Below are 23,609 nucleotides of genomic sequence, written 5' to 3' on the forward strand. Positions count from 1 at the left end.
AGGCACAGGGGGAGCACACGAAATCAGTTCTATTAAAACATTTGATGTTGAATTTGAACAGCAGCTGCTCTGATCTTTACAATATTTTCAAAATTTCGTCAATACTATCCTCATTTTTATTCTCATACGTTAATCCTGTTCCTATCATTTTTATGAATTTATGAGGCATGATGTTGGTGCACTTTGTCCTGTGTAGACGTATGCGACTAGTGCTGTCATCTTCAAAGTATTTAATAACTAGGTCGCTGCATGCTCGGCCACAAAAAGGCATAGCGCTGCGTCTTAACTGGCAAAGTAACAAAATCTATTTTGTTGGTTTGCACACGGTTTTGGTTTGCATGGTGCTTTTTTCGCAAATCAGATAGTTTTACGGTGATTGTGCATTTGCAGTAACTGCACAAAACTCTTCTTTCATCCGTCTCGTCCCCACGTGCCCATGTCTTAAACTCATTGCTTGTTAGCCAAGCGTCCCGACATTTTTGTTTGTAGTTCTTTTGGCATATTTTAAAACAATAAAAACACACTGAACTTAATTCCCTCAATTCACTTTTGCCGTTAGTGACGCTACGATCAGAGGTTTGATCTTTGAGGTTGCTTTACAACAATATACAATCGATTTGTCAATAAAAGTGTTGGCAAGCATCGTCAAAACAGCTTCAGCTAATATTGTTCCATATTTTTGGGCATATAGAAAAAAAATCTGAAAAAAGCATTTAAGTAAAAAAAAGGCAGAATTCCCGCTGCCCGCTATTTGCAATTTTTTCTAGCAAATGGCATTTGAAAAAAGCCAGTTTTGACGGGAAAAAAGCGACTCTGACAACAACACAATGGCAACTTGCCATTGTTATGGTTGTCATGGTTGCCACACGTGTTGCAGACTGCATTCCACATATGTGTCTCTTTAGAGTTGCCAAACAAAGAATGAATGTTATTTGCCTCTTAGCCAGGGCAAACATACTTTTCAGCGCTCTTGAAAATCCGTTTATCGTTTATTGAAGCGTTCTATAGGAAGTTGTGTTTTGTGTCGCGAGGCAGATTGAAACGTGAACAGCAAGCATAAAGTTTGATAGAGCAAAGCCATTTATCACTTAATTGAATAATCTTGTGGGATTTCAGTCAGGCGAATGCATTGTGTGAAAGTTTTCAATGAAAATTTACCATTTAATATCATATTTTATTTTTAGTTGTATATAAGATGAAAAAAGTGTATTTAAATTTATTGCAATTTTAAATTTAAATTTTTACACAGACCCTCCATCTATATTTTATGTTAAGCATTTTCAAAATAATAGATAGCTACAGTTAAGCGTTATGTGAATTAAATGACTAACTTTGTTAAAAAGTCATTATCATTCAGGTATATTAAATTAATATACCAACAATATGCTGAAATAAACTATACTTGGTATACAAAATATTCTGTGATATTAAAATATACCATTGCCTTATAAAATTCCTTATATTTATTTTACTTTAAATTTTTGAATTGATTCGTTACAGTTTTTATGCATTGTTGTAGTACAAATATTGCATAGATTTGGGATGTTGTGAAATACAAATTCGTTTATTATAGTCGCATAGGAGGCATCTACGTCCCTGTAAGGTATATATATTCTTCATTAGCCACGTCCGTCTATCTGTCTGTCCGTACGTCTGTATGAACATCTACTCGTATAGTGGCGAGCAAAATTGAGTGGATATTCTGACTCTGACACCCATAAAATGGTAATAACACAAGCAAACACAAATTTTTGTTTTATTTCTATTGTATTATTCTTTCTATATATGTTCTAGGAAAATAAATTCAATTTTGTTCGATTCACAATTTGTCATTAACTAAAGTTACATTAATATTTTGTCCAAAGACCTTTATTGGAAATAACTGTTTTTTAGTGGTCTGGCATGCTCTGTACCAATTTTTAAATAATATCGTTTTAGAATTCGACTCCATTTGGCTTGAATATGCAAAGGTTGTCCATGCGTGGTGGAGCTGCTTCACACTACCCAATACATTTTTTCACGATTAACCGACGATTTTCAATTGGCTAGAGATCTGGACATTATCCTGAGCACTCTGTCAATTTAAAATGCTGCTTTCAATCTATTTCTTTGAGATGTCTGCTGTATGCTAAGGATTCCCACCTTGTATGAAAACAATTTCGTTCTCGGAGAAGGCACATTTCTCAATAAAATTGGGAATCGGACAATCTGGTATAATTTTTGCTCTATGTTATATTTTAAATGTAGTACTATTCAATATACCAAATATAGACTTTGATATAGTTAGCGGTATATGTTTTTTTTTTTAGTATATTTAAGGAATAATACCGAGCAGACTCGACTGTAGCTCTCTTACTTGTAGCTCTCAACAATTGTTCTTCTTATCCAACTTTTAAGACACACTTCCCTTCTTCTAAACTACAATTTTGTACTTTTTTGGTTGTTAAAAAAAGAATGCTTCACCATCTTAAATCAGATGTTTCGCACTGAGAGTCTTCATTACAGCGAAAGAAACGTGATTAATTTAATGTCATCTGCTGATTGTACAATTTCACATCCAACGGCACTTTAGCATTACCAACATAAAGGCTCGATCGTAAATTAAACATATAAGAGCTTGAAAGTGCATTCGTTTCCCGAGTGTCACCTTCCTACCTTATGTGAAAAAAGTCTTGTATTAATGGATATAATGTAATTATTAGATTTTGAGCAGTAAGAACACATATTTAAATTCGTGGCTAGTTTAAACATTAAAATAAAATTAGTTTCCAATTAATTTTAGCAATTTATAGAAGAATAATAACAGAATATAATAATAACATACCTTATGTGGAAAAATACGTGTAATTAAATGATATCATGTTATTATTCAGTAGTAATAAGTTTTAAGTTTGTGACTAGTTTTAACATTAGAATAAAATGTAGTTTCTAATTAATTAGAGCATTTTATAGAAGAATAATAACAAAATATAATAACATACTTTATGCAGAAAAAGTCTTGTAATTAATTAAAAGCATGTTAAAATAAAATATAGTTTCTAATTCACATTTCTCAAAAAATCTGAAAGAAGAATACAATTCACTTACCCAATAATGCTCTACAGTCAAGAGCTAAGAAAATTTTGGCTGATTTTTGCTAACCTTAATCGCTTACTTTCACTTTGACTTTGAAGTGCAACCCGGACTTCCCCCTCGGTTGCCACTTGCGGACTACTCCCACATGCAAATGTAAACCTAATGCGCCTTTAAATGGATGAGCATAAAGATAGAGCCAGGAGGGGATGCTGGATTGGGAAGGGGAGGAGTTGGTTAGCACTCAAACATGCTAACAAACCCCGTCCGGTGAGGGTGAGGGTGAGGGTGAGGGGTGCAGCTAGTAGTAGATGATAAGCTGCTGCTATCAACGCCTTGCGGAACCATCCTCCCCTCACACCCCCTTCCAACCACTCCCACCGCATGTGGCAAGCATCCGCTTCCGTTGCGCTGCAGCGTCAGCTTAGTATCCTGTTTTTGCAGATTTACAGCTGAAACTCCTTGAAATTCCAGCTGCATGTGTGTGGCTGAAGGTGGCTGTGAGTGTGTGTGTGTGTGTGTAAGTGTGTGTGTGTGTGTGTGTGTGTATGTGTGTGTGTGTGTGTGTGTATTTATCTGTGGCGTTTGCCGGAAAGTGAAACGTTTATGAAAACGTCCGGCATGTCATTCCCTCCTCCCCCTCCCTCTCACCGACACCCATGACCTTCTTCTTCTTGTTGTTCTTGGTTCTGGCATGGTAAATTTAATATTAACTTTTCCTTGGCTAATTTGCAAACTGAACAATGCTTCAAGAATTTAATATCCATCAGCCTCAGATGACCAGCAGCCAGCAGCACATTGGATACGTGTGAATCCTCGCCATACAATTCCAGATCCTGCCTCTGCTTCTAGTTCTTGTTCTTGCTCTGGCCATGGAAGAGGATGTGTCTCTAACTCTGGCTGTGGTTCAGCCTCTTGTCCCAAGATAAACAATGAAGTCTTGACCTAGTTCCAAGTAACGCATTTGCCCTGCCCTTTGTCATCATCATCGTCAGCAGCAGCAGTAGCTTTGACATGAACAAGACACACACAAAAAACCAAGAAACTATGGTCCCAAAAGTGTGTGATCAACTTGTTGATACTCTGTTTTTACTATATAAATGATTTATCTTTAAACTACATTCACAAAATTACGGATCGGATTTCTTTAAATTAAGAAAAATATTTAAAAAACATTTACTTATGAAAACAATGTCAAATATTGCGAAAAAGCTTAACTTGTTTCACTAATTCTACTCATCTAAATGAATGATAAAAATGAAAATGCAAATTTTTAAATGTTTAAAGTCTGTTGTACAACTTAACATTATACGAATACCAAATAAACAATAAAGAAATAATAGTACACATTTTAAAATGTATAGACTTAAGCTACCCAACTTGGTAAATAGCACAGGGAATTAAAACAAAAAAATTCCAAAAAATCCGCTAACTTTACATACTGAAATGTTCGCTTACCCAAAAATTGAGACAGCTTTGGCCCTTCTCCACACATAACCCAATACATTTCACTCGTTTTCCTTCTCTTCTCTTATGTTTTCTTTTTTTGTTTAGGGGGATTTGAGAAGGACTGGGAAGGACAGCGCAGGACAGTTGAAGGGTTTGGGGAGGGGATTTTGTGTGGGTGCCATGGCTAAAGTGCAGTCAGACAGTCATTGGATCATTTGTCTTGGCATTGTTGCCTTTTTCAGATTTCTTTTGCTTTTCTTTCTTTTGTGGAACAGCTTTTTTTATTGCTGCCACTGCCGCTGCTGTTGCTGTTGCATGAACGTTGAGCAACGAAACGCTGCAACATGGCTTATGGGTTAAGGCAGCTTATATGTCACTAAAGATAGAGAAATAAGGGAAAATCTAAGTTTAGTGGCTCTAAAAGTTAGAAAGCAAATACAAATACAAGTCACGAGTCCAGTATATGATAAATCAGGTAAGGTAGAAGCTAAAGTAAAAGTTAAAGTAGCTGAGTAAATGATTGAACTAAATGGTAGGTGACACAAAAAAAAAGCCTTGGTAATTTCAAAATATAAATTCTTTTATTTTAATGCCTAAATTACAGTAAATATATAAACACTATTATTAAATATTTAGAAATTTAAAATGATATAAAAACATTTTGTTAATGAAAATATAAATAAAATTAAATTTAATTACTAATGTATGGGTTCTTTTTTTTGCGAATTAGTCAAATCTTTTATCTTTTAAAGGTCATTATTAACATCTAATTTTGCATTCCTCAAAGGTTTGCTTCTTTGGAAGACATATGTATGTACATATTTTAAAACTATATGCATAAATAATAAATAAACAACTACAGTAAAAAGATTATTCTATAATTTTGAGCAAATAATGACCAATTATCAATAATAACTATCATGGTGTAGACAAATACTAATTTTACCAATCTGTTAACTCATCGGACTGGGTATTCTTCTGGGATTCCGCCAATCCTTGCGCTGAAAACAGAATTAGATTACTATTCTTTAAATACCTCCAGGATTAAATAAATTAAATTTTCAATTATAATTAAACTACTGGGTAAATGACGGATTTGTATTATTTTTTGTATATTCAAAATTATGACAATATGCTAAATCCGAGTTACAATCATCATCTTGTAAAATATTGTATAAGTAATATATTCATTTTACGTATCTTGACTATGATTTTAAAAATACTTAATCAAAATGTTAAAATCTTAAAAGAAGAATAACGTTGTTAGAATCTGTAATGTAACAGAAATATTTCTTTATTTTATGTTAACCAACACTATTAAAAAACTTTATCGAAATATCGATTGAATATTAAACATCACTGTAAAAGAAAGAGGAAGCGTAAGAACACAAAGTTTTTAAAGCTCTCTTCTTTCTTTTTTCTCGCTCTCTTTTGTTTATATATAATTTAAATAAATATAATTTATGAATTTATTATAAAAATAAAAGACGTGTTTGTGTTTTGAGTGCTCTAAAAAAAGAGCAATGTGAAAAAATATGACGGTAAGCTGAAAAATGTGTATTTCATAATTGATAATTTTTCATCAATTTAAATATTTAATCAATTTTACAGAAATTACAAAATAAATCGACAATTACAACCATTGAGATGTAGCGCAACAAAACTTGAAAAACTAACGAATAGAAAAATTCAGAAAAGAAATTTCACCAAAAATTCAGCTCCCAAATGTACTGAAATACACACAACCACACACCCTCGCACACACACAAACGCACACGCACACAGTAAGCCAACAACACTGGCAGCGATACGTAAAAAAGTTAACAGAGCAACAGAATCACGGGCCTGACTCGGGGCTCGTTCCTGATGCTGGCTCTGGCTGAATGTCCGGAGCAAATGAAGGTGTCAAAATGACAAGCAGACACAGCAAAAAAAAGCAGAAAAAATAAAGAAACGAAGCCCTTGGACAAACACAAACACACACTCACACACATAGACAGACACACACATACATACATATATAGAAGAGCGCCTGCCTGGTCGGACGTGTAGTGGACGGATGGATGGATGGATAGCTCGGGCTGCCTGGACGGACGGGTCGAGCTGTCTGTCTGCTTGTCTGACTGGCTAACTGTATAAACGCCAAAACGACAGCAGCATTTGCTAACTTGCAGCTTCAACAATAACAATAACAACATCAGCAGCAGAAGCAGCAATAGTAAAAAGAAAATACAATAAAAACAATACAAATACGAGGATAGTGTACACATGCAACAACAGAGACTACATAATTGTATCTAGTCGGATGTATCTACACGCTGGCCGTGCATTGTATTGCAGTTACGTGCTTGATGGCCCAGCAAAATGGCGAATCAACGAAACAAAATAGAGGAAAGTGAAACTAAAGTCATCAGTGAACCGGCAATACGAATAGCCGCTGTTTTATGCAACGATTTCCAGAAGTATTTCATGTTGGATATTTGAATCACAAATAGAAATTGAGATTTTTTCATTGATTGTATTTAAAATATTTTACTACTCATTTTATTTAATTTTTCTAAAACTAAAGCAATTTGATGAATTTTTAAAGACTTCTCGAATTTTGTGCAATTAAAGAACTAAATAGATAAAACAACAAATCAAACAAACAAAAAGAAAATGTTATGAGAAAGAAAATGTTGTTATGATTGTTTTTATTTTAATTATCTTACAATACAATTTTTTAACTTTATGTTGAACTCGATTTTTTTTAGATCATTTTTGAAAACAGGCTTATTTTTTAATTTAGTATATGTATTATAATACACAACAAAATAATAAGCATCGATATATAAAAAAACAATAAGTACCTGAGAACCTTTAAAATTGCTTTCATTTAAATAATTTTAAAATAAAATCAATTTAATATTTTCTGAAATTCGAAATATTTGAAATAATTGAATTCTTAGACAAAATATATTATATATATATATATATATATATAATTAATTTCAAAGCAAATTAATAAGAAAAAACATTAAAAAATATATATATTTTTGAGTTTTCTTAATGCTTTTACTTACATCAGTTTATACAAAAATTCAAAGTATTTGGAATATGTGTAGAATTTTTTAAGGAACCCTGTTGAAATATTTGTTTTTTTTTTTTAATAATTTTTGTTGTGTTTTTCATGTTGCCAAATAATGAATATGAAATTATGGTTTGGCATTTTTTAATAATCGAATTAAATATTAAATATTTTCTTACTTATAATCGGAAAAACTAATTCATTATTAACTTGAACATTTGAATATTTGTGTGTATTAACTTAATTCATTGTGTAACAAACAATATAGAAAACATTTCTTATTTTCCTATATAATTTATTTTAAAATGAAAGTTGAATTTAAGAAAATAGAAATTCGATAAAGAAAGTTGAGGACTTTAAATCTTCATTGAAGGCCAGCCTGTAGACCCAATAATTTATATTGCTACTCAATTTCAGTAGGACAGTGCCATCAATCAATCAGTTGTTGAAGCCTTAGTAGAGTGTATACGGAATGATACCAGGAAAAGCGTTTAAGGACTTTGACGATAGCCAACTACTAACATGATGGCGAAATGCCAATGCGGATTTAGCTTCTTGGAAAACTTTAAATGAGTTCAAGTTGGAGATTTAGTGCCGCGCAAACATTTCCACTCATCGCCCCCATTCGCTGCCCATTTCGTTGCCCACACCTCGACACGCCACGCCCATTTTGATGATGGCTGTATTAGTGTTGCTTGTGGTGAATGAAGCGTAATGATGATGACTTTCTTCAACTGATTGATGGCTGAGAGAGCGTGTTGGCGAAAAGACAATTTGCGATTTACAATTTACAATTTGCGAATTCACATTTCATACATACGAATATATCGCATTGCTCATACGCCACGTTCGCCGCGAATCTATTTATGTTATATTTAGAAAACGCAGATGACGCTGCAGATGACCAATTAAATTTTTGTATAATTCATATTTCACGACTTTTTTATGTCACTCATGCACCGGAAATACCCCTGTGCCTGTCATTTCAATGTATTTTTTTTATATATTGGGATTTTTGGGATTCTATTCTGCATTCAGTCGCAATGGATCAGTGGACGGGTGTGCATCGAGCGTTTATAATACGCGCCTATTATAGAAATAACGATTCCATTAGCAGTGCCCAAAGAATGTTCAAGAAACACTTTAGCATTTATCAGGTGCCACCCACGAATGTCATCAAGTCCTGGCTAAGACATTTCGAGTGCACCGGCTCCTCGCAAGGCGGCAGTTGCATCTCACGTTCCTCCATTCCTGTAAGAGTTTCAAATGCTAAATTAAGTGTTAATCCAAAATAAATAAAATTGCAATATCTTTACAGCAAATCTTCTGCACAATCTGCAATCAGTGCTTAAGTAATGAGAAGAACTTCAACAGCTCCGTGAAATAGTCCAATTTAGTATAGAAAATTAATGTATACTTTATATTTATAGAATTTAAAACAAAATGCGTTTATTGTATTAGCTTTAGCTGTAGCTTTCGATAATAATAAACATTTTTGCTAATTAACAAGTTGTGTTGAACATTTCAACTCAACACTGTCCACAGTCTATCAAACGCTCGACGTTTGTCTCTCGGGGTTCTCGTACATTTGTTCCCCATGCTTGGCTAGAGATCAACGATTCGCTTGGTTTCTTTAGAAATTGAAATTCTTTTGTACGATATTCTAAATGACTGACAATGAAAAATTGCTTGCAATGTATAAAATGCATTTGAGTTGCGGAATTTCTTTAATACAATGTATTTAAAACTTGCAATACTTTTTTTTAAACATCTATTAATTACAATGACTTTCATTTATGTATAAGAAACTGATATACCATCGAAATTATTTGCTCTATTAAGAATATGTACGTCACTTTGTTTAAAAATAACTCTTAACTATTATATATTGAATATTACAAAATTAAAATCAACATTTTTTTTTCAATTTCTATTCAATAAAAAGGATAAATTAATGTTATTTTTTTATTTTAATAATAAAAATACATATTATAAATTGTTATACAAATTGAACAATTCCTCAATTTTTAATTTTTAGCATGAAAATGTTTATAATGTTTTTGAAAAAAAATAATTTTTAGAGTTTATAATAAAAATAAAACATAACTGTCATATTCTTGTATTTAATTTGTATTATACACATTTAAAATAAAAGCTTGTGACTTGCTAAAAAAAAAGTACACAAAACTGTTCTTGAAATTTTGTTTTAAGCTTCAATTTTTCTTAAACAGATAATTTGCGGTCATTGTAATTGAATTTGTTGATTTCATATCTTAGAATAATATTTAAGCAAACATTTTTCGTGTGAACGATATAATCCAATATAATAGTTTGGTAACTACCTTCAACAGTGGAATAAGTAGTCTTAAGACTTCATAAGAAGTCTAAGCAGTGTTCCAGAATGTTGCCAGAGCAAAAATTGCTGGATGTCAGAAAAAAAATTGCTAAAAATTGCTAAAATTATACAAAAAATAGCCAACAAAATTGCTAAATATTCTAATTGACATTATTCATAATGTTTCTACATTTTGAATTCATTTAAGAATAAAATCTTGAAATCAAAAATAAAAAAACAGGATTTCGTATTTTTCTGATTTTTTTAACACTTTGGGGGCAAATATTACACTTGAAATGTAGTTAACTTTTCAAGACAGTGAACTCAAGTAGCTCATATAATCGAATCACTTGGTTAAATACAAGCCCCGATTTCATTGCAAACTGTTAATCGCAATTTTTGCAGTGAATGACAAAAGGAATACATAATAAAAAGGATTAAAGTATAATAATAATAATAAATATAATAAAAAGTTGCTAATAGCATTTTGTAGCTAATAGCATTTTTAAAAAAAAATTGCAAATTAACTAAAGCAACTCAATTGCTAAACTGACAGCAATGCTTCACAGTTTCACAATTTCACAATTTGTAATGAGCGAACGAACTAAGTTCGCACATGAACTATAAACAGAATCGAACTATAATGCAAATTTTATGAGTGAACCTCAAAATACATCCTATCGGTAAAAGAGCTATCGGCTAAAGTGCCAAAAGTAGCCGAAGCATTGAAAAAAATTCTAGATTTCTAGCTGATAGCATTTCACAAAATCTTATAGCTTTTGCTGTTTCAAAATTGTTAGATCTAGCAATAAATTAGCTAAAGTGGCAACACTGAGTCTAAGACTATGTACATAACAAAATTGCGCAATCGAACTAGGTTCAAGTTTAATTATATTATATATCGAAATATCGATTACTGGAGTAAATAATCGATAAGATAGTCGGTCATTACGCAAGCAAGAATATATTGGTAAGTAATTTCATAATAATAAAGTTTAACCTTATTAGGTCTCAGTCGAAGAGTAGATTGAATAAATAAGTGTAATAAATAAAAAAATACACTTTTTGCTTTAAGCTTAACGCTTATCATATTTCTCAGATATTTCATTGCATTCCACAATCAACAGCCGGAAATCTTTTTCGGGACGCGTGTTGCGGAAATCGACAGACATCTGTTGACCAATTAAATAACATTCGACGATGCGGCTGCGGATTACCACCATCATCTGTTGTTGTTCTTTGTAGTCAATCATCTGGCGTCGTCTTTTGCTGTTCTCGAGTAGCGTCAATTGCTCACAGTTGGTATCTTCGGCTTGGACTTCGGTGTCGCCCTTGATCACAATCATATCCTCCGCATGCTGAAATGTCTGTGCAAAGAAGTCACGCTACTGCAAAATTGCCACGTCACAAGTCAAATTGTTAAAGCAAAGCTCTGGACTCTGCGACCTCTTCTGCTGAACCAAGCTAACCTCAACAGGCATGCTTTTAGGATCGCCAGCAGCTAAAGATGCTTATTGAATTGTGGACAAAAATGGATTACCATCCATGTGGGATAAAAAACAAACAGTATTTTAACAGAATAAAATCGAATAGGTGCAAATATTAAAATAATTATAACAAAAGTACAGTCAGGTCATGCTCGTAACAGGGTACCAAGGTACGCTGAAAATTTGTATTTGTAATTGTCCAAGAGCAAAGTAGTTTGAAAATTAACAAATTTGGAATTTCTTTCGCCGTGGAATTCGTTCTGCACAGCAACTACTTTGAGTTGTTTTGGCGCAGTTGTTCAACATAGAAAGCATTTTGTTTTTGCCTTGGTTAAATATATATTCACTTAAAATTATTTATAAATAATGGGTTAACTGTAATTGCAAAAAGTGCTTTCAGTTTTCTACATTTCCATATGTACATTTGTCCAGTAAGTAAATGCACAAAATACTTTTGACTTTAAAGACTTAAGTAACTTAAGTTTGACAAAATTCAAATATTTTATTTGATGAATACATAATAATTAATTTTTAATCGAATTAATTGAATATAAGCTAAAGTAATGTAATGGAATGTGGTTAAAGGAATCTACTAAAATTTATAATTTTTGAAACTTAAATGCAGCAAAATTCCCCTATTGCTGTGACTGCCTTTAAAACTAACTTTAATAAATCCGAATTTGCAATTTGCATCAGCAACACTTTGCAAAACTAAAATTTAGTTATTATTAAAGTATCAGTCTTTTTATTTGAGGTTTTCCTGTTGAGAATACGTACGAAGAGACAAAGGCAAAGTCTTCAAAATACCTCAGAAATAAATAGCTAAGTAGTCATTCTAAATTTGATCAATATTCTAAATTACAGAATTATATATTGGTAAGTAATTTCGTAAACGTAACTTCTTTTGGTTTAAGCTGATTTTCCTATTTTGCAGATATTCCATTAGGTTCGACAATCAACAAGCAAAATGCTTCCTTGGTACCGCCAGCATCCCAAGGTCTGGTTTCATCTCGTTAAGAGGGATTCGGCCTTTGAGCAATTTTGCAAATGCTCCCTCATGTTTTTCGTTGGCATTCTGATACTAAAGCGTTTGGGGCGTGGATTGCCTTCCCTGAAGCTAGTCGAAACTTACCTGATGCCGAAAAAGGGTTAAATCAATTACGTGCTTGTTGTTGTATGTAAAATATCAATTCCAACTGTGATCAACAATTGATTGAGTTTAAGAAACGTTAACATAAGAGTTTTTTTTAAGTGCATAAGTTTGGTTACAGTTTGTTTGTATGCGACAAATTCAAATTTAAACTTAATATATTTATTTATATTGGTTAATGCAACTATCACTAACTATACTAATAATATGTGAATACTTTTAAAATGAAATGTTAGTAAAAAGTAGAAGTAAAATTACATGAAATATTTAGAATTAAATTAGGATTAGGAAATTGTTACATTTCAGGTTAATCAAACCAAGACAAATATCGACTTTTTCGTCTTATGTTAGTTTTACCCACACTCGATTTTTTTTAATTTAGTTGTTTCGAGGATTCGTTAAGTGCAAAAGAAAGTTTCTGAAGTCCATTTTGTGACTGCTGTCTTGTGTCTGTGACTCGGGCGAGTTGAGCCTAATCAAAGCAATCAAAGTCGAAAGTTTTCAATATGCCAGCTTAAGATCTTTAGAGGCTTGTCATTTCTCCCCCCAGCTGCTCTCTTTGCACTGTCAGCTTTGGAAGGAAAGTGTAGCATACATATGTATATACATAGCACATTGGATGGCATTGAGATGTTTTTGTGCTTGTGCTTTTGGCACCTACTGAAAATGTCCACTTGAACGGGGGGAACGTGGCTAGGGAAATGGGAATGTCATCAAGCTGTCATGTTATATCAAATGCAATAAGTACAAGTATGTTTTAGGCCCTCTCTCACTAACTGAATGAATGACTGGCTGACTGACAGCGGCTGACTGGTGGAGAAATGAAGGAGGAGTACAGGGAGGCGGGGAAACTACCCGGCGTAACGGTTATTAAGGCATTATGCTTACAGATTACAATCGGAAGATGCGCATAAGGTTTTACGATACAACCGCTGGGTATTAGTTTGAGTTATATGTGGGCCCCACATTTTTCGCGGCAAGCAAATAAAATTAGGTTAGGCTCCCATCACTACCTCTCCCACCACCTCTCCCTTGGCCGCCATCACCCAGACCAGTCTCTCGTTCTATCTGACAGCCACATGAAACATAAAAAAATTCCCGGGAGAGAGGAAGCACGCCGGAAAGCAACGTCAACGCCAGAGCCAACGGGTCCTGGTATCATAATTTCGAAATGACAGGTAATTTGGGGCAACAACAGGAATACCAGGTGAGAGTGTGCAGTGTGGAGCGGGGGGCTCAGGAAGTAAAGAAATGAAGTGCGAGCGCCAAATGGGAAAATGATGCGAGTTTATTAAGTACCGTTACTCAAAATGTACAGCAAAAAAAAAAGAGAATAAGGAAGACGGGCGCTAACGAAATCCTCCCAAGAATTTATGATGCGCAATTTCCAAAATAAAGGCCAAAAAAAAACGAAAAACTCAACAAATTTATATTGTAAATATATGAAGTGTGCGAACAGACACGCCCCCTTCTCTGCCACAGTAGAGTATAGTGGGCGGTACTTGCTGCTATCTCTCTAAATGATTTAAGTACATGAACATGCAACTAATGAGCAAAGCTCCTTCACCCGTCTCATATCTCTCCTCTAGCTCACGATGGGATCCCATCGAGGACATAAACATTACTTGTCTCGTGCTTGAGGTTGCGCTACTTCAATTGAAATTTAGGGTGCAGCTACGTGTTTATCGAGTAGCACATTTTTGAAAAGGGTCCAAGTTATCAATGGTGATTTTTGGTAGTTTTGGCATTTGTTTCTACATCATGCGAGAGAAAATTTGAACCAGGACCGTGTCTACTAAAATATAATATAAGGGTAATTCCATGGTAATTCATTGCACCCACTGTTGTTCCTTTTTGCTTGGTTTGGTTCTATCTCAGTTTGAAGTCTTCTGCAAACATTTCACATTTGGGTGATGTTTTTTTTATTTTTGTTGTATAATTTGTTCTTAAAATGTGGAATTATTAACATTTAAAATCAAATACAACACTTTTATTTATGTATATTTGTCATACAAGTGCGATTTTCCAATATTTTTGCCCTATTTCGCATCACCATTGCCCTGCTGCTGCTGCCGGTGTAGCAGATAATTCATGATAATGTTGATCATGAGCATGGCTATGACACGCTGATCACGACGCATACTACAGAGTCCGTCAACTATGTATTCAGTAGTCAAGCCACATTCACAGCTAGAATCCGCTTTCACTTCGCCGCTGCCGTTTTGCTCCAACACTTTAGTAGCTTCCACGTTATGCTGCACTGACTCCTAGAAAAAAGCGCGAAAAATACGAAAATGTAAATTGGGACGGAACATATGTACATATATAGGAAAAACAAAGCTCTCGTCTTTCGATCTTTGCTACTACACGAATCTAACCTCCTCAATATCGACGCTGCTGCTGCTGCCGCCGACGTTTCGAAATGACATTGACATCGATGTCGCGCCACTTAAGATGCGCTGCGACTCCGATTCACTGCTAGAATCCGCATTCACTCCGCCGCTGCCGTTTTGCTCTAACACTTTAGTAGCTTCCTCCTTATGCTGAACTGACTTCTGCAAAAAAAAAAAACGCGGGGATAACAAAAATTTATTCTGGGACGTTAAATCTCTTGTCTTTTGTTGCTACACGAAGCTAACCTCATCCATCTCTTGATCGGAAGTTTTCATATTTTCCGGCTGACATTCCTTCTCCATTTTTCACTTCTTCTGCGGACCAATAAAGGTAAATATGTCACGTTTTTTGTTAGCAATAACAACTAAGAAAGCCCTTATGTTATCGATAAATCATGTATTTAGCAATCCATACTTTGAAGCAGTATTGCCATATAAAAAAAAAATAACGATAGGCGTTAAAAAAAAACAGAAGAAACGTTTAACAGTTTTTAGGACAATATCATAGTTTTTTTTTTAATTTATATATTTCGAAAACGATCAGGATCAATTAATATACACATTAATATAAGCGAAAAATTCAAACATAGACTGAAGGTTACGTAGATTACTAAACATACCAAACTGTGGGTCAAAGCAACTAAGACCCTCTTGCTATATGCCTAAATGATTTAAGTACATGAACATGCAACTAATGAGCAAAGCTCCTTCACCCGCCTCATATCTCTCCTCTAGCTCACGATGGGATCCCATCGAGGACATAAACATTACTTGTCTCGTGCTTGAAGTTGCGCTATGTCTCTGTTTTCTTTAAATTTTTCGACTTTGGTATTTTATTTTTAATCAATTTTAAATAAAATTACCAAAATATTAACCAAAATAGGTCACATTTTCAGAATCATTGCCGCTTGATCATGATGATGGAATGATGCGGCGGAAGGTTCTACTAAGTGGATGCAAATCAGTCTAAACAGGATATTTGAGAGAGGCGACTGATGAACAGCATCTTCAATGATGCGAGAATTCTGAAAGTTTAGTCGTAGCGTGGCTATTATTCCGATATTTTTATCGAAAAAGTGCGATGACGATAACAATCATCTGATTATGGCTCGTACATTTTTGGCGCTTTTTTATATGAATATATACATACATACATACATATGAATGTGTGTAGCGTTTGCTGCTTTTCCAATCATTAAAGAGAAAATTGAGGAAAAAAATATAATGGACACAGGAAAATGTTTAAATAGATCAAATCGTTTCAAAACGAGTTGCTTAATGTAATGTGCCACGGAATTATGTAATCAATTAATGATATTAATAAATTAGATTTTTTTCATTGCACCCAGTACCAAATTACCTTTTGCATCTCTTTTTTTGCTTGGGTTGGTTTTGTCTTAGTTTGTGGTCTTTTGCAAAGATTTCATGTTTGGGTGATATTTTATTTTTGTTCTATACTTCCTTTTTGAAAATATTGAATTATTAACATTTGAAATGAAGTACAAACTATTTTATTATTATGCGTCATATAGGGGTGTTTCTCCAATATTTTTGCCCTATTGCGCATCATCGTCATCGCTGTCGGAGTTGGTCCTGCCGTTGAGCATGATGGCCGATAAACGATCTGAGTGGCCAAGGGCGAGCATCGCGCTGATAATATACTCGGCTAAGAAACGCTGATTGGGACGCATGCTACGGAGTACGTTAGCTATGGATTGAGCAGTCAAAGCACCATATCTCTCCGCACCATAGATTTGGAGCCTGCCGACGATACGAACGCGCCGCGACCGTGGTTCCATGCTGGAATCCGGTCCACTTGAGATGCCGGAATCTGATTCCAATTCACGGCCGTGATCTGGCTCCTGTAAAAAAATATATAGGAAAAGCAAGACATTCGACTTTCGATCTTTGCTGCTACACAAAACTAACCTGAACAACAACGGCGAGGACGCTGTTGCTGGTCATGTTTGGAATTAAATCCGCTTCCAATTCGCCGCCGCCGTCTAGCTCTGACACTTTAGCAACTTCATTATCATGCTGAACTGAATCCTGCAAAAAATGCACGGGAAAAATGTAATATGGGACGTCAAAGCTCTCGACTTTTATCTTTTGCATTTTTTATAATAAGCTTACCTCAACCAACTCTTGATCGTAAGTTTTCATCGTTTCCGGCTGACATTCATTCTCCATTTTTCACCTCTTCTGCGGATCAAAAAAGGTAAATACAGCTTTGTCGCGTTTTTGCTAGCAATAACAACTAAGAAAGACCTTATGTTATCGATAAATCGATTATGTATTTAGCAATCCATACTTTGAAGCAGTATTGCCATATAAAAAAAATAATCGATAGGCGTTGAAAATGTGTATATTAATTGGTCATGATCGTTTTTCGAAATATATAAATTAAAAAATTAAAAAAACTGATATTGTGCTAACAAAAAGTGTTTTTTTTGTTTAAAAATTACAGTAGAAACGTGTAACAGTTTTTAGGACAATATCAGTATTTTTATTTTTTAATTTATGTATATATTTCGAAAAACGATCATGACCAATTAATATACACATTAATATAAACGAAAAATTCAAAAATAGACTGAAGGTTACAGTTGATGTATTTTTAGTATTCAATGTACGAGGCCTGTCTGATGCAGTGATGCGCGACTTTTTCAAAATTTTTTTTTTATTTTTCTACATAGTCTCCTTGTAACTCTATACGCTTCTCCCAGCGATGCTCCCATCTCTGCAACCCTTCCAAATAGAGCGCTGGAAATGTTCATGCGCGCACGTTTGTGGTCTAGCGTAAGCAAACGCGGCACCCAAAGCGCGGACAGCTTTCTCATGCCCAAATCTTGGTTTAATATGTGACAAACACGTTCTTTTGACATCTTCATAATCTCAGCTACATATTTCCCTAACATTAATCCGGCGGTCGTCTAGTACCAATTGATGAACTTTAGCGATGTTATCGTTAGTGGTTACAATTTTTGGACGCCCAGGACGTTCATCATTTTCCAAGCTCTTGCGACCAAGTTTAAATTCATCTGCCCAAAATTTTACGGTGGTAAACGATGGTGCAGAGTCACCACTCATCTTTGATTTGTGAAGGCGTATTGCCTTTCAAAAATAAAAATTTAATTACAGCTCGATATTCAATGTTTTCCATTTTGGGGAAATCACCGAAATAGACTCACAAAAACGACTGTCAACAGATAATTGCGCAAGATAAATTTCTGAAATTTTGGCGAGTAGCTATTATAATATGCACAATTTGAAGTAGAAACTTTTTTTCCAGATGTGCCGCTAGTTTCACGTTGAGGTCGGTTATTTATCATACAGCCCTAGTATAGCAAAGATTACTAAACATACCAGACTGTGAGTCAAAGCAACTAAGACCCTCTTGCAGTTTCTTGTCATATAAAAATATATTTTAAATAACTTCTTAAAGGCTTATTTTAATATATGTAATTATCGAAAAATAGATTTGTCAGTAACAAAAAATCGGTAAAAATGACCAAATTTTACAGATCGTTGCAGAAAAAGTTGCTTAATTGCACCACGGAAATATGTAATTAATTAATAATATTAATAAATTCAATACACTTGGCCCTCGCTTAACACGGACTCAGTCTTACACGGTTACAAATTTGCTGCCATCCCCCTTTTAACACGCTGAAAACCTCGTTCTTAAACGATTTTTTTGATAAGGAGCCACCAAAATGAGAAAACATGTTGAAGTAAACTGGCTTAAGATATGTACATATATGATAAATGCCACCAAATGCATTTCAAACTTGATATGAATAGAAACATATGATCTCCTTACTTTTAAACATTTTTAAGTTTCAATAAAGATTAACCTGTTAAATTATTATATGAAGCAACCTTTTTAACTAAGTACCAGCTTTTAGTTTTGAAAATATGAACGTTATGCATTTATTAAAGGCATATGCATAATAACTTTTCGTTAATTTTGAACAAATGTATGAAACTTTAATAAAAACACAAAATTTGAACACAAAATTTGTTTGCTGCCAATTTTGAATTTTGCGAACGTAGCCCCTTATTTTGTACTGAATCCATGTTTCGCTTAACACGAGAATTTCTAGGAACGTTAAGCGAGGGCCAAGCGTATTTACGAATTACTTTTTGCATTGCTCTTTTGTGCTTGGTTTGGTTCTGTCTCAGTTTGTAGTCTTTTGCAAAGATTTCATGTTTGGGTGATATTTTATTTTTGTTCTATACTTCCTTCTTGAAAATATTGAATTAACATTTGAAATGAAGTACAAACTATTTTATTATTATGCGTCATATACATAAGGGCGATTCTCCAATATTTTTGCCCTATTGCGCATCATCGTCATCGCTGTCGGAATTGGTCCTGCCGTTGGGCACGATGGCCAATATACGATCTGCGTGGCCAAGGGCGAGCGTCGAGGAGATAATGTACTCGGCTAAGAAACGCTGCTCGGGACGCATGCTACGTAGTTCATTAGCTATAGATTGAGCAGTCAAACCACGCATTCTCTCCGCACTATCGACTTCCATTCTGCCGACGATTCGAACGGCCCGCGACCGTGGTTCCATGCTGGAATCCGGTCTTGAGATGCCGGATTCCGACTCCAATTCGCGGCCGTGAACTGGCTCCTGTAAAAAAAGCGTGGGGAATTGTATGTATATAGGAAAAGCAAAACTTTCGACTTTTGATCTTTGCTGCTACACGAAGCTAACCTGAACAATACAGGCGAGGGCGCTGTTGCTGCTGACGTTTGGAATTGAATCCGCTTCCAATTCGTCGCCGCCGTCTTGCTCTAACACTTTAGCAACTTCATTCTCATCCTGAACTGAATCCTGAAAAAAATGCGTGGGGAAAATGAAAATGTAATATGGGACGTCAAAGCTCTCGACTTTTATCTTTTGTATTTTTAAAACTAATCTTACCTCAACTAACTCTTGATCGTAAGTTTTTTTTTTTTGCGGCTCACAGGAATTCTCCATTCTTAACTCTTCTGCAGATCAATACAGTTCCGTCACGTTTTTGCTAGCAACTAACAACTAACCTTATGTTATCGATATATCGATCACGTCAAAATTGTATTTCCTAATCCGTACATTGAAATAGTATCGCCATGTAATAAAAAGTAACCGATAGCCGTGAGCGGAACGACGGAAAAAAGGACAAAACATTTTTTTTTTTAAATGTACAAAAAAAGTTTAAACAGTTTTTAGGACAATATAGTTATTTTTTTCATTATTTATGTATATCGAAAAAAATTTAATAATTGGGGCAATGCCTGCATGTTGCGCAACGATCTTTGCCAATGCATGCCTGTTTGTTTTGTCTATCGTTTTTTTTTGCAATTGGGAGAGCGGTGTATTACCACGTGAATGGTAAATTTTAGAATTAAAACTGCATTTGCAGTATGATTGATGTCCGTATTTTTGATCACGACTCAGTCAATTGGACTAAGTTAACTAGTCAGGCAATTTTAGCCACGAAAGGAATTTTGTTTTTTGGTATCTTAACTTTAGAACATTAAGGTAATAACGATTTTGGATTCAATTCATCGTTTAAGAATATGTACATAGTTGTGTTAACTGCAAAATTAAATATATATTTTTAGTAGTACTAAATTCAAGGTATATAGTAAAATAGAGGACTAACCATTTTATTCATTATAAGCTTATTATTCTTGAAATATACCAAATAGGTACCGATAAAAAAAAGGACAGTTTGAAATGGATACACTGCATTGAACAATTTGCAAACTTATTTTTTACTTCCTTCTTGAAATACTCTTATATTATGTGCACAGTGGAAATACTAAAAGATTATTTAAAAATTATAGATAAATTAATCGCTTCCGCTCAATTCAGCTTCAATTCCATTTCGCGGTGACACAGCTCTTTCAGCTGACAAATTTTGATGGGAATGATTCCGCTATCTATCAGTTTTCATTCCACCTTTTCGATTGAGATTTTCGAAGTAAGGGTTAGCGATGCCACATTTCTTAATCGGAATGTGATGCGAGAGATTTAAATAAAATAAGCTAACCAAATTTGTATTGTTTTAAATTCAACTAAAATAATATACCAGCTTCGACGTAAAGCAAGTTTAATTACAAAAATCTTTTAATTACTGTGCAATTTGTGAATATGTTTGAGGGAACTTATGCTTCTGTCAGCTTGCGTCTTGAATGCTCTTGATTACTCCGAAAAAAAGTTGCAAAGAATTGGTAAATAGGTCTAAGCGTTGTTGAGTTACTTTTCATGTATTTCGAGACAACTTTTGAATGTTTTATAACTTGCAAATTATCAGGTAATTGAATAAATAAATAAACTTTTAAAATTAAAAAAACGATTTCTGTGGCACCTTTGACTAATTTACTTTTATTTAAGAAACTTTATTTGATATCTTAACTATAGCTAAATAGCTATTGCATTAACAATTATTTACCTTTAGCAGTAAGCTAATATTTTCCATTAGATTTCTTCGTTAGTTCCAAAAGTTTATTTTTTCCATAACCTTTGCCTTTCCAACTTTAACCTTCATCCAGCCAGTATGTTGCATTTTTCGCATAGTCGACATTTGGGGCTTATTGTTAGAGGGTTGTGCTTACAACAATTGGCCCATTTATCAATATGAGGAACGGCGTGTGGCGCTGTTTAACGAGTTGCCATTAAAATCGTTGGCTACGACTATATTGATGTGAATACATGCATACGAGTATTTATTGTAACATATCTTTTCATAATGTTGGATTATCTACTAGGCACATGTCTTGGCGAGGATTTATGTGTGTCAAGAATCAAACGCACACACACACACGAACACACAAACACACATGCGTACTCACAAGAGGCAATGCCAGCTTTAAGCTCTTAGGAAATTGAAATCTTAAGCTTTATTGTTTTACTGCCCTCGTCGTATTCTCCGCACAGCACTGTCAGCTCACCCGACAAATATAAGAATGGCAAAAAAATAAAATAAAAAGAGCAGAAGAGGACCGCATGCAAAGCAAGAACTTCAGGACGACAAACGAAGTGAATAAAACTGCAGCAAAAGCAATTTTCATAAATATTTAATGGATAATGGCGAAAATAAGCAGAGCCCAACGAAAGACTCTTCGTGCCCCTGCCCCATGTCCCCATCACCCTCCACTGCTTCCGCTCTGTCTTCCATCTTTGCCGCCCCCTTCTCACAAATGTCTGACAGTTCCTGAGGCTCTGGATGTATTGTAATGTTTTGTATAGATATATGAGCAGCACATATGCCGCAGCAATCCCCATCAACATCATGTATGGCCATCAGAACTACAGTGAAGCTCGACCAGTGGGAATTATCATTTTGTGAAATATATATAAAGTAAAAGTGCAGTCAAAAGAGATGAAAAAGAAAACAAAATTGTTGTTTGATATTCATTCTTTTTAAAATAAATAAAATATTTCAAAGTTATTTAAAGTTTAAAACAGAATGAATAAATAAACGAATAATAAAAACAAATCATTGTAAAACTATAAAATAAAATAGCTCAACTTTTGACAAATGAATGAAACAGTCTTAAGCATTGAAAATAAAAATTTGCTATAATAAAAAACAAATTGAATTCAATATTTATTATATTGCATATGGTGGAAGTATATTTGTGTTATATGTTATTTATGCAATTTTTATAATATAAGAAGTAACATATGATATCTTCTAAAAATATATAAAATAATTTGAACTAAATTATAATTGGTTACATTTTAATAGCACCACATTAAATATTTGATATCTAAACGATTAATTGTAAAAATTAAAATATTATATGAACAAATTCAATTCAATTATATGTAAGATACGATTTCATTCAATTTAATTTTTGATACCTTCTTGATAAGCATTAAAAATAAAAATATGAAAAATTAAATATAATATATTCAAATTACAATTCGATTTATTTTAATTGTAATACATTTAACACTGGATATCTTCCTCAACATCGAATTTTTGTTCAGCCTTGGGGTTTCCCTTTGCGTTACAATTAAAGTTTTGCCATTCTAAGTAAGGATGAAAGTCAACTTACCGTTGCTTGACCGTAGCATATGAATCTCGGCTTTTAGTTGGTATCATTAAATGAGGATTTCGCGTTGAAAATGCACAGGAAAAACTGAACTGAACGCGCTTATTGTTTCTGCTGTTTGTGCTGGCCAAAGTCCTTCAAGAGAGCCATAACAGGCGGCAAAAATCATAACAATAAAAATGAGACAGTGAAGTAGAAGGAGAAAGAGAAAGAGGCGAGGAGATTGCAAGCATGGCGATGAAAGGAGAGATGGGCGGAAGGTGTAGCTGCTCTTACTTAATCGATGATGATGAATAATTGATTCGTGCGAAGCGACCAAGCATGGAAATGAAAATGTCGGTGTCGAGGGAGAGAGGTGGGGCATGTAATGGGTGCAAGACTGGCTGGCAGATTGCTGCTGTCTCACGTCCTCACTCTCTCTGTCACACAGAAAGCTGTGTGTGAGTGAGTGTGTGTGTGTCTATCTGTCTGTGGCTGTGTGTGAGTGGCAAATTTCAGGAAACGGAAATGGCAATTGCAGGCAACGCAAATGTGAAGTTGTGCGCTAAATGAAATGCCAACACAGGAACAGCGGCAACACGGCAAGAAACACG

The 23,609-nt window shown here is 34.3% G+C and overlaps 3 protein-coding genes and 3 long non-coding RNA genes across 10 annotated transcripts; 3 read left to right on the forward strand and 3 right to left on the reverse strand.

The window, feature by feature from the left end:
- Window positions 1–5,789: 5,789 nt before the first annotated feature.
- Window positions 5,790–6,774, forward strand: LOC133844918 (uncharacterized). The gene is made up of 2 exons (XR_009894653.1): window positions 5,790–6,062; window positions 6,133–6,774. It is a non-coding gene; the product is annotated as an uncharacterized LOC133844918 (long non-coding RNA).
- Window positions 6,775–7,917: 1,143 nt separating this feature from the next.
- LOC133844239 (uncharacterized) lies at window positions 7,918–8,989 on the reverse strand. Its single transcript, XR_009894579.1, has 3 exons — window positions 8,905–8,989; window positions 8,409–8,839; window positions 7,918–8,333 (listed from the first exon to the last, which is right to left on the reverse strand). It is a non-coding gene; the product is annotated as an uncharacterized LOC133844239 (long non-coding RNA).
- Window positions 8,632–8,997, forward strand: LOC133844238 (uncharacterized). The gene is made up of 2 exons (XM_062278149.1): window positions 8,632–8,841; window positions 8,907–8,997. The coding sequence occupies exons 1-2, from the start codon at window positions 8,632–8,634 to the stop codon at window positions 8,973–8,975; spliced, it is 279 nt and encodes a 92-aa protein (XP_062134133.1). The 3' UTR covers window positions 8,976–8,997.
- Window positions 8,998–12,104: 3,107 nt separating this feature from the next.
- Window positions 12,105–12,643, forward strand: LOC133843307 (uncharacterized). Its single transcript, XR_009894496.1, has 2 exons — window positions 12,105–12,286; window positions 12,345–12,643. It is a non-coding gene; the product is annotated as an uncharacterized LOC133843307 (long non-coding RNA).
- A 1,885-nt stretch (window positions 12,644–14,528) lies between these two features.
- Window positions 14,529–15,335, reverse strand: LOC133844195 (uncharacterized). 2 transcript variants are annotated; one of them, XM_062278092.1, is made up of 3 exons: window positions 15,200–15,330; window positions 14,939–15,115; window positions 14,529–14,827 (listed from the first exon to the last, which is right to left on the reverse strand). In XM_062278092.1, the coding sequence occupies exons 1-3, from the start codon at window positions 15,254–15,256 to the stop codon at window positions 14,600–14,602; spliced, it is 462 nt and encodes a 153-aa protein (XP_062134076.1). In that variant the 5' UTR covers window positions 15,257–15,330; the 3' UTR covers window positions 14,529–14,599. The 2 variants fall into 2 exon arrangements, with proteins under 2 accessions (XP_062134076.1, XP_062134078.1); XM_062278094.1 differs by lacking the exon at window positions 14,939–15,115 and having other exon boundaries at window positions 15,200–15,335.
- Window positions 15,336–16,462: 1,127 nt separating this feature from the next.
- LOC133845271 (uncharacterized) lies at window positions 16,463–20,003 on the reverse strand. Of its 4 annotated transcripts, none has more exons than XM_062279678.1 (3): window positions 19,892–20,003; window positions 16,883–17,002; window positions 16,463–16,815 (listed from the first exon to the last, which is right to left on the reverse strand). In XM_062279678.1, exons 1-3 carry the CDS (start codon window positions 19,946–19,948, stop codon window positions 16,510–16,512), a joined length of 483 nt encoding a protein of 160 aa, XP_062135662.1. In that variant the 5' UTR covers window positions 19,949–20,003; the 3' UTR covers window positions 16,463–16,509. The 4 variants fall into 4 exon arrangements, with proteins under 4 accessions (XP_062135662.1, XP_062135665.1, XP_062135661.1 ...); XM_062279681.1 differs by lacking the exon at window positions 19,892–20,003 and adding an exon at window positions 17,087–17,209 and having other exon boundaries at window positions 16,463–16,812; XM_062279677.1 differs by lacking the exon at window positions 19,892–20,003 and adding an exon at window positions 17,087–17,209.
- Between the last annotated feature and the right edge of the window lie 3,606 nt (window positions 20,004–23,609).

This window comes from Drosophila sulfurigaster, chromosome 3 (assembly GCF_023558435.1).
Source record: "Drosophila sulfurigaster albostrigata strain 15112-1811.04 chromosome 3, ASM2355843v2, whole genome shotgun sequence".
Taxonomy (NCBI): Eukaryota; Metazoa; Arthropoda; class Insecta; order Diptera; family Drosophilidae; genus Drosophila; species Drosophila sulfurigaster.

Bases quoted from the DNA above. Each gene is read 5' to 3' on its own strand.
- LOC133844195 (XM_062278092.1), bottom strand. From the start codon at position 15,256: ATGGAGAAGGAATGTCAGCCGGAAAATATGAAAACTTCCGATCAAGAG. The intron at 15,116-15,199 runs GTTAGCTTCGTG...TTTTTTTTGCAG, and splicing joins CCGATCAAGAGATGGATGAG to AAGTCAGTTCAGCATAAGGA. The intron at 14,828-14,938 runs GTTAGATTCGTG...GCTTTTTTCTAG, and splicing joins GCAGCGTCGATATTGAGGAG to GAGTCAGTGCAGCATAACGT.
- LOC133844238 (XM_062278149.1), top strand. From the start codon at position 8,632: ATGGATCAGTGGACGGGTGTGCATCGAGCGTTTATAATACGCGCCTAT. The intron at 8,842-8,906 runs GTAAGAGTTTCA...ATATCTTTACAG, and splicing joins TCTCACGTTCCTCCATTCCT to CAAATCTTCTGCACAATCTG.
- LOC133845271 (XM_062279678.1), bottom strand. From the start codon at position 19,948: ATGGAGAATTCCTGTGAGCCGCAAAAAAAAAAAACTTACGATCAAGAG. The intron at 17,003-19,891 runs GTAAGATTAGTT...CATTTTTTGCAG, and splicing joins ACGATCAAGAGTTAGTTGAG to GATTCAGTTCAGCATGATAA. The intron at 16,816-16,882 runs GTTAGTTTTGTG...ATTTTTTTACAG, and splicing joins TCCTCGCCGTTGTTGTTCAG to GAGCCAGATCACGGCCGTGA.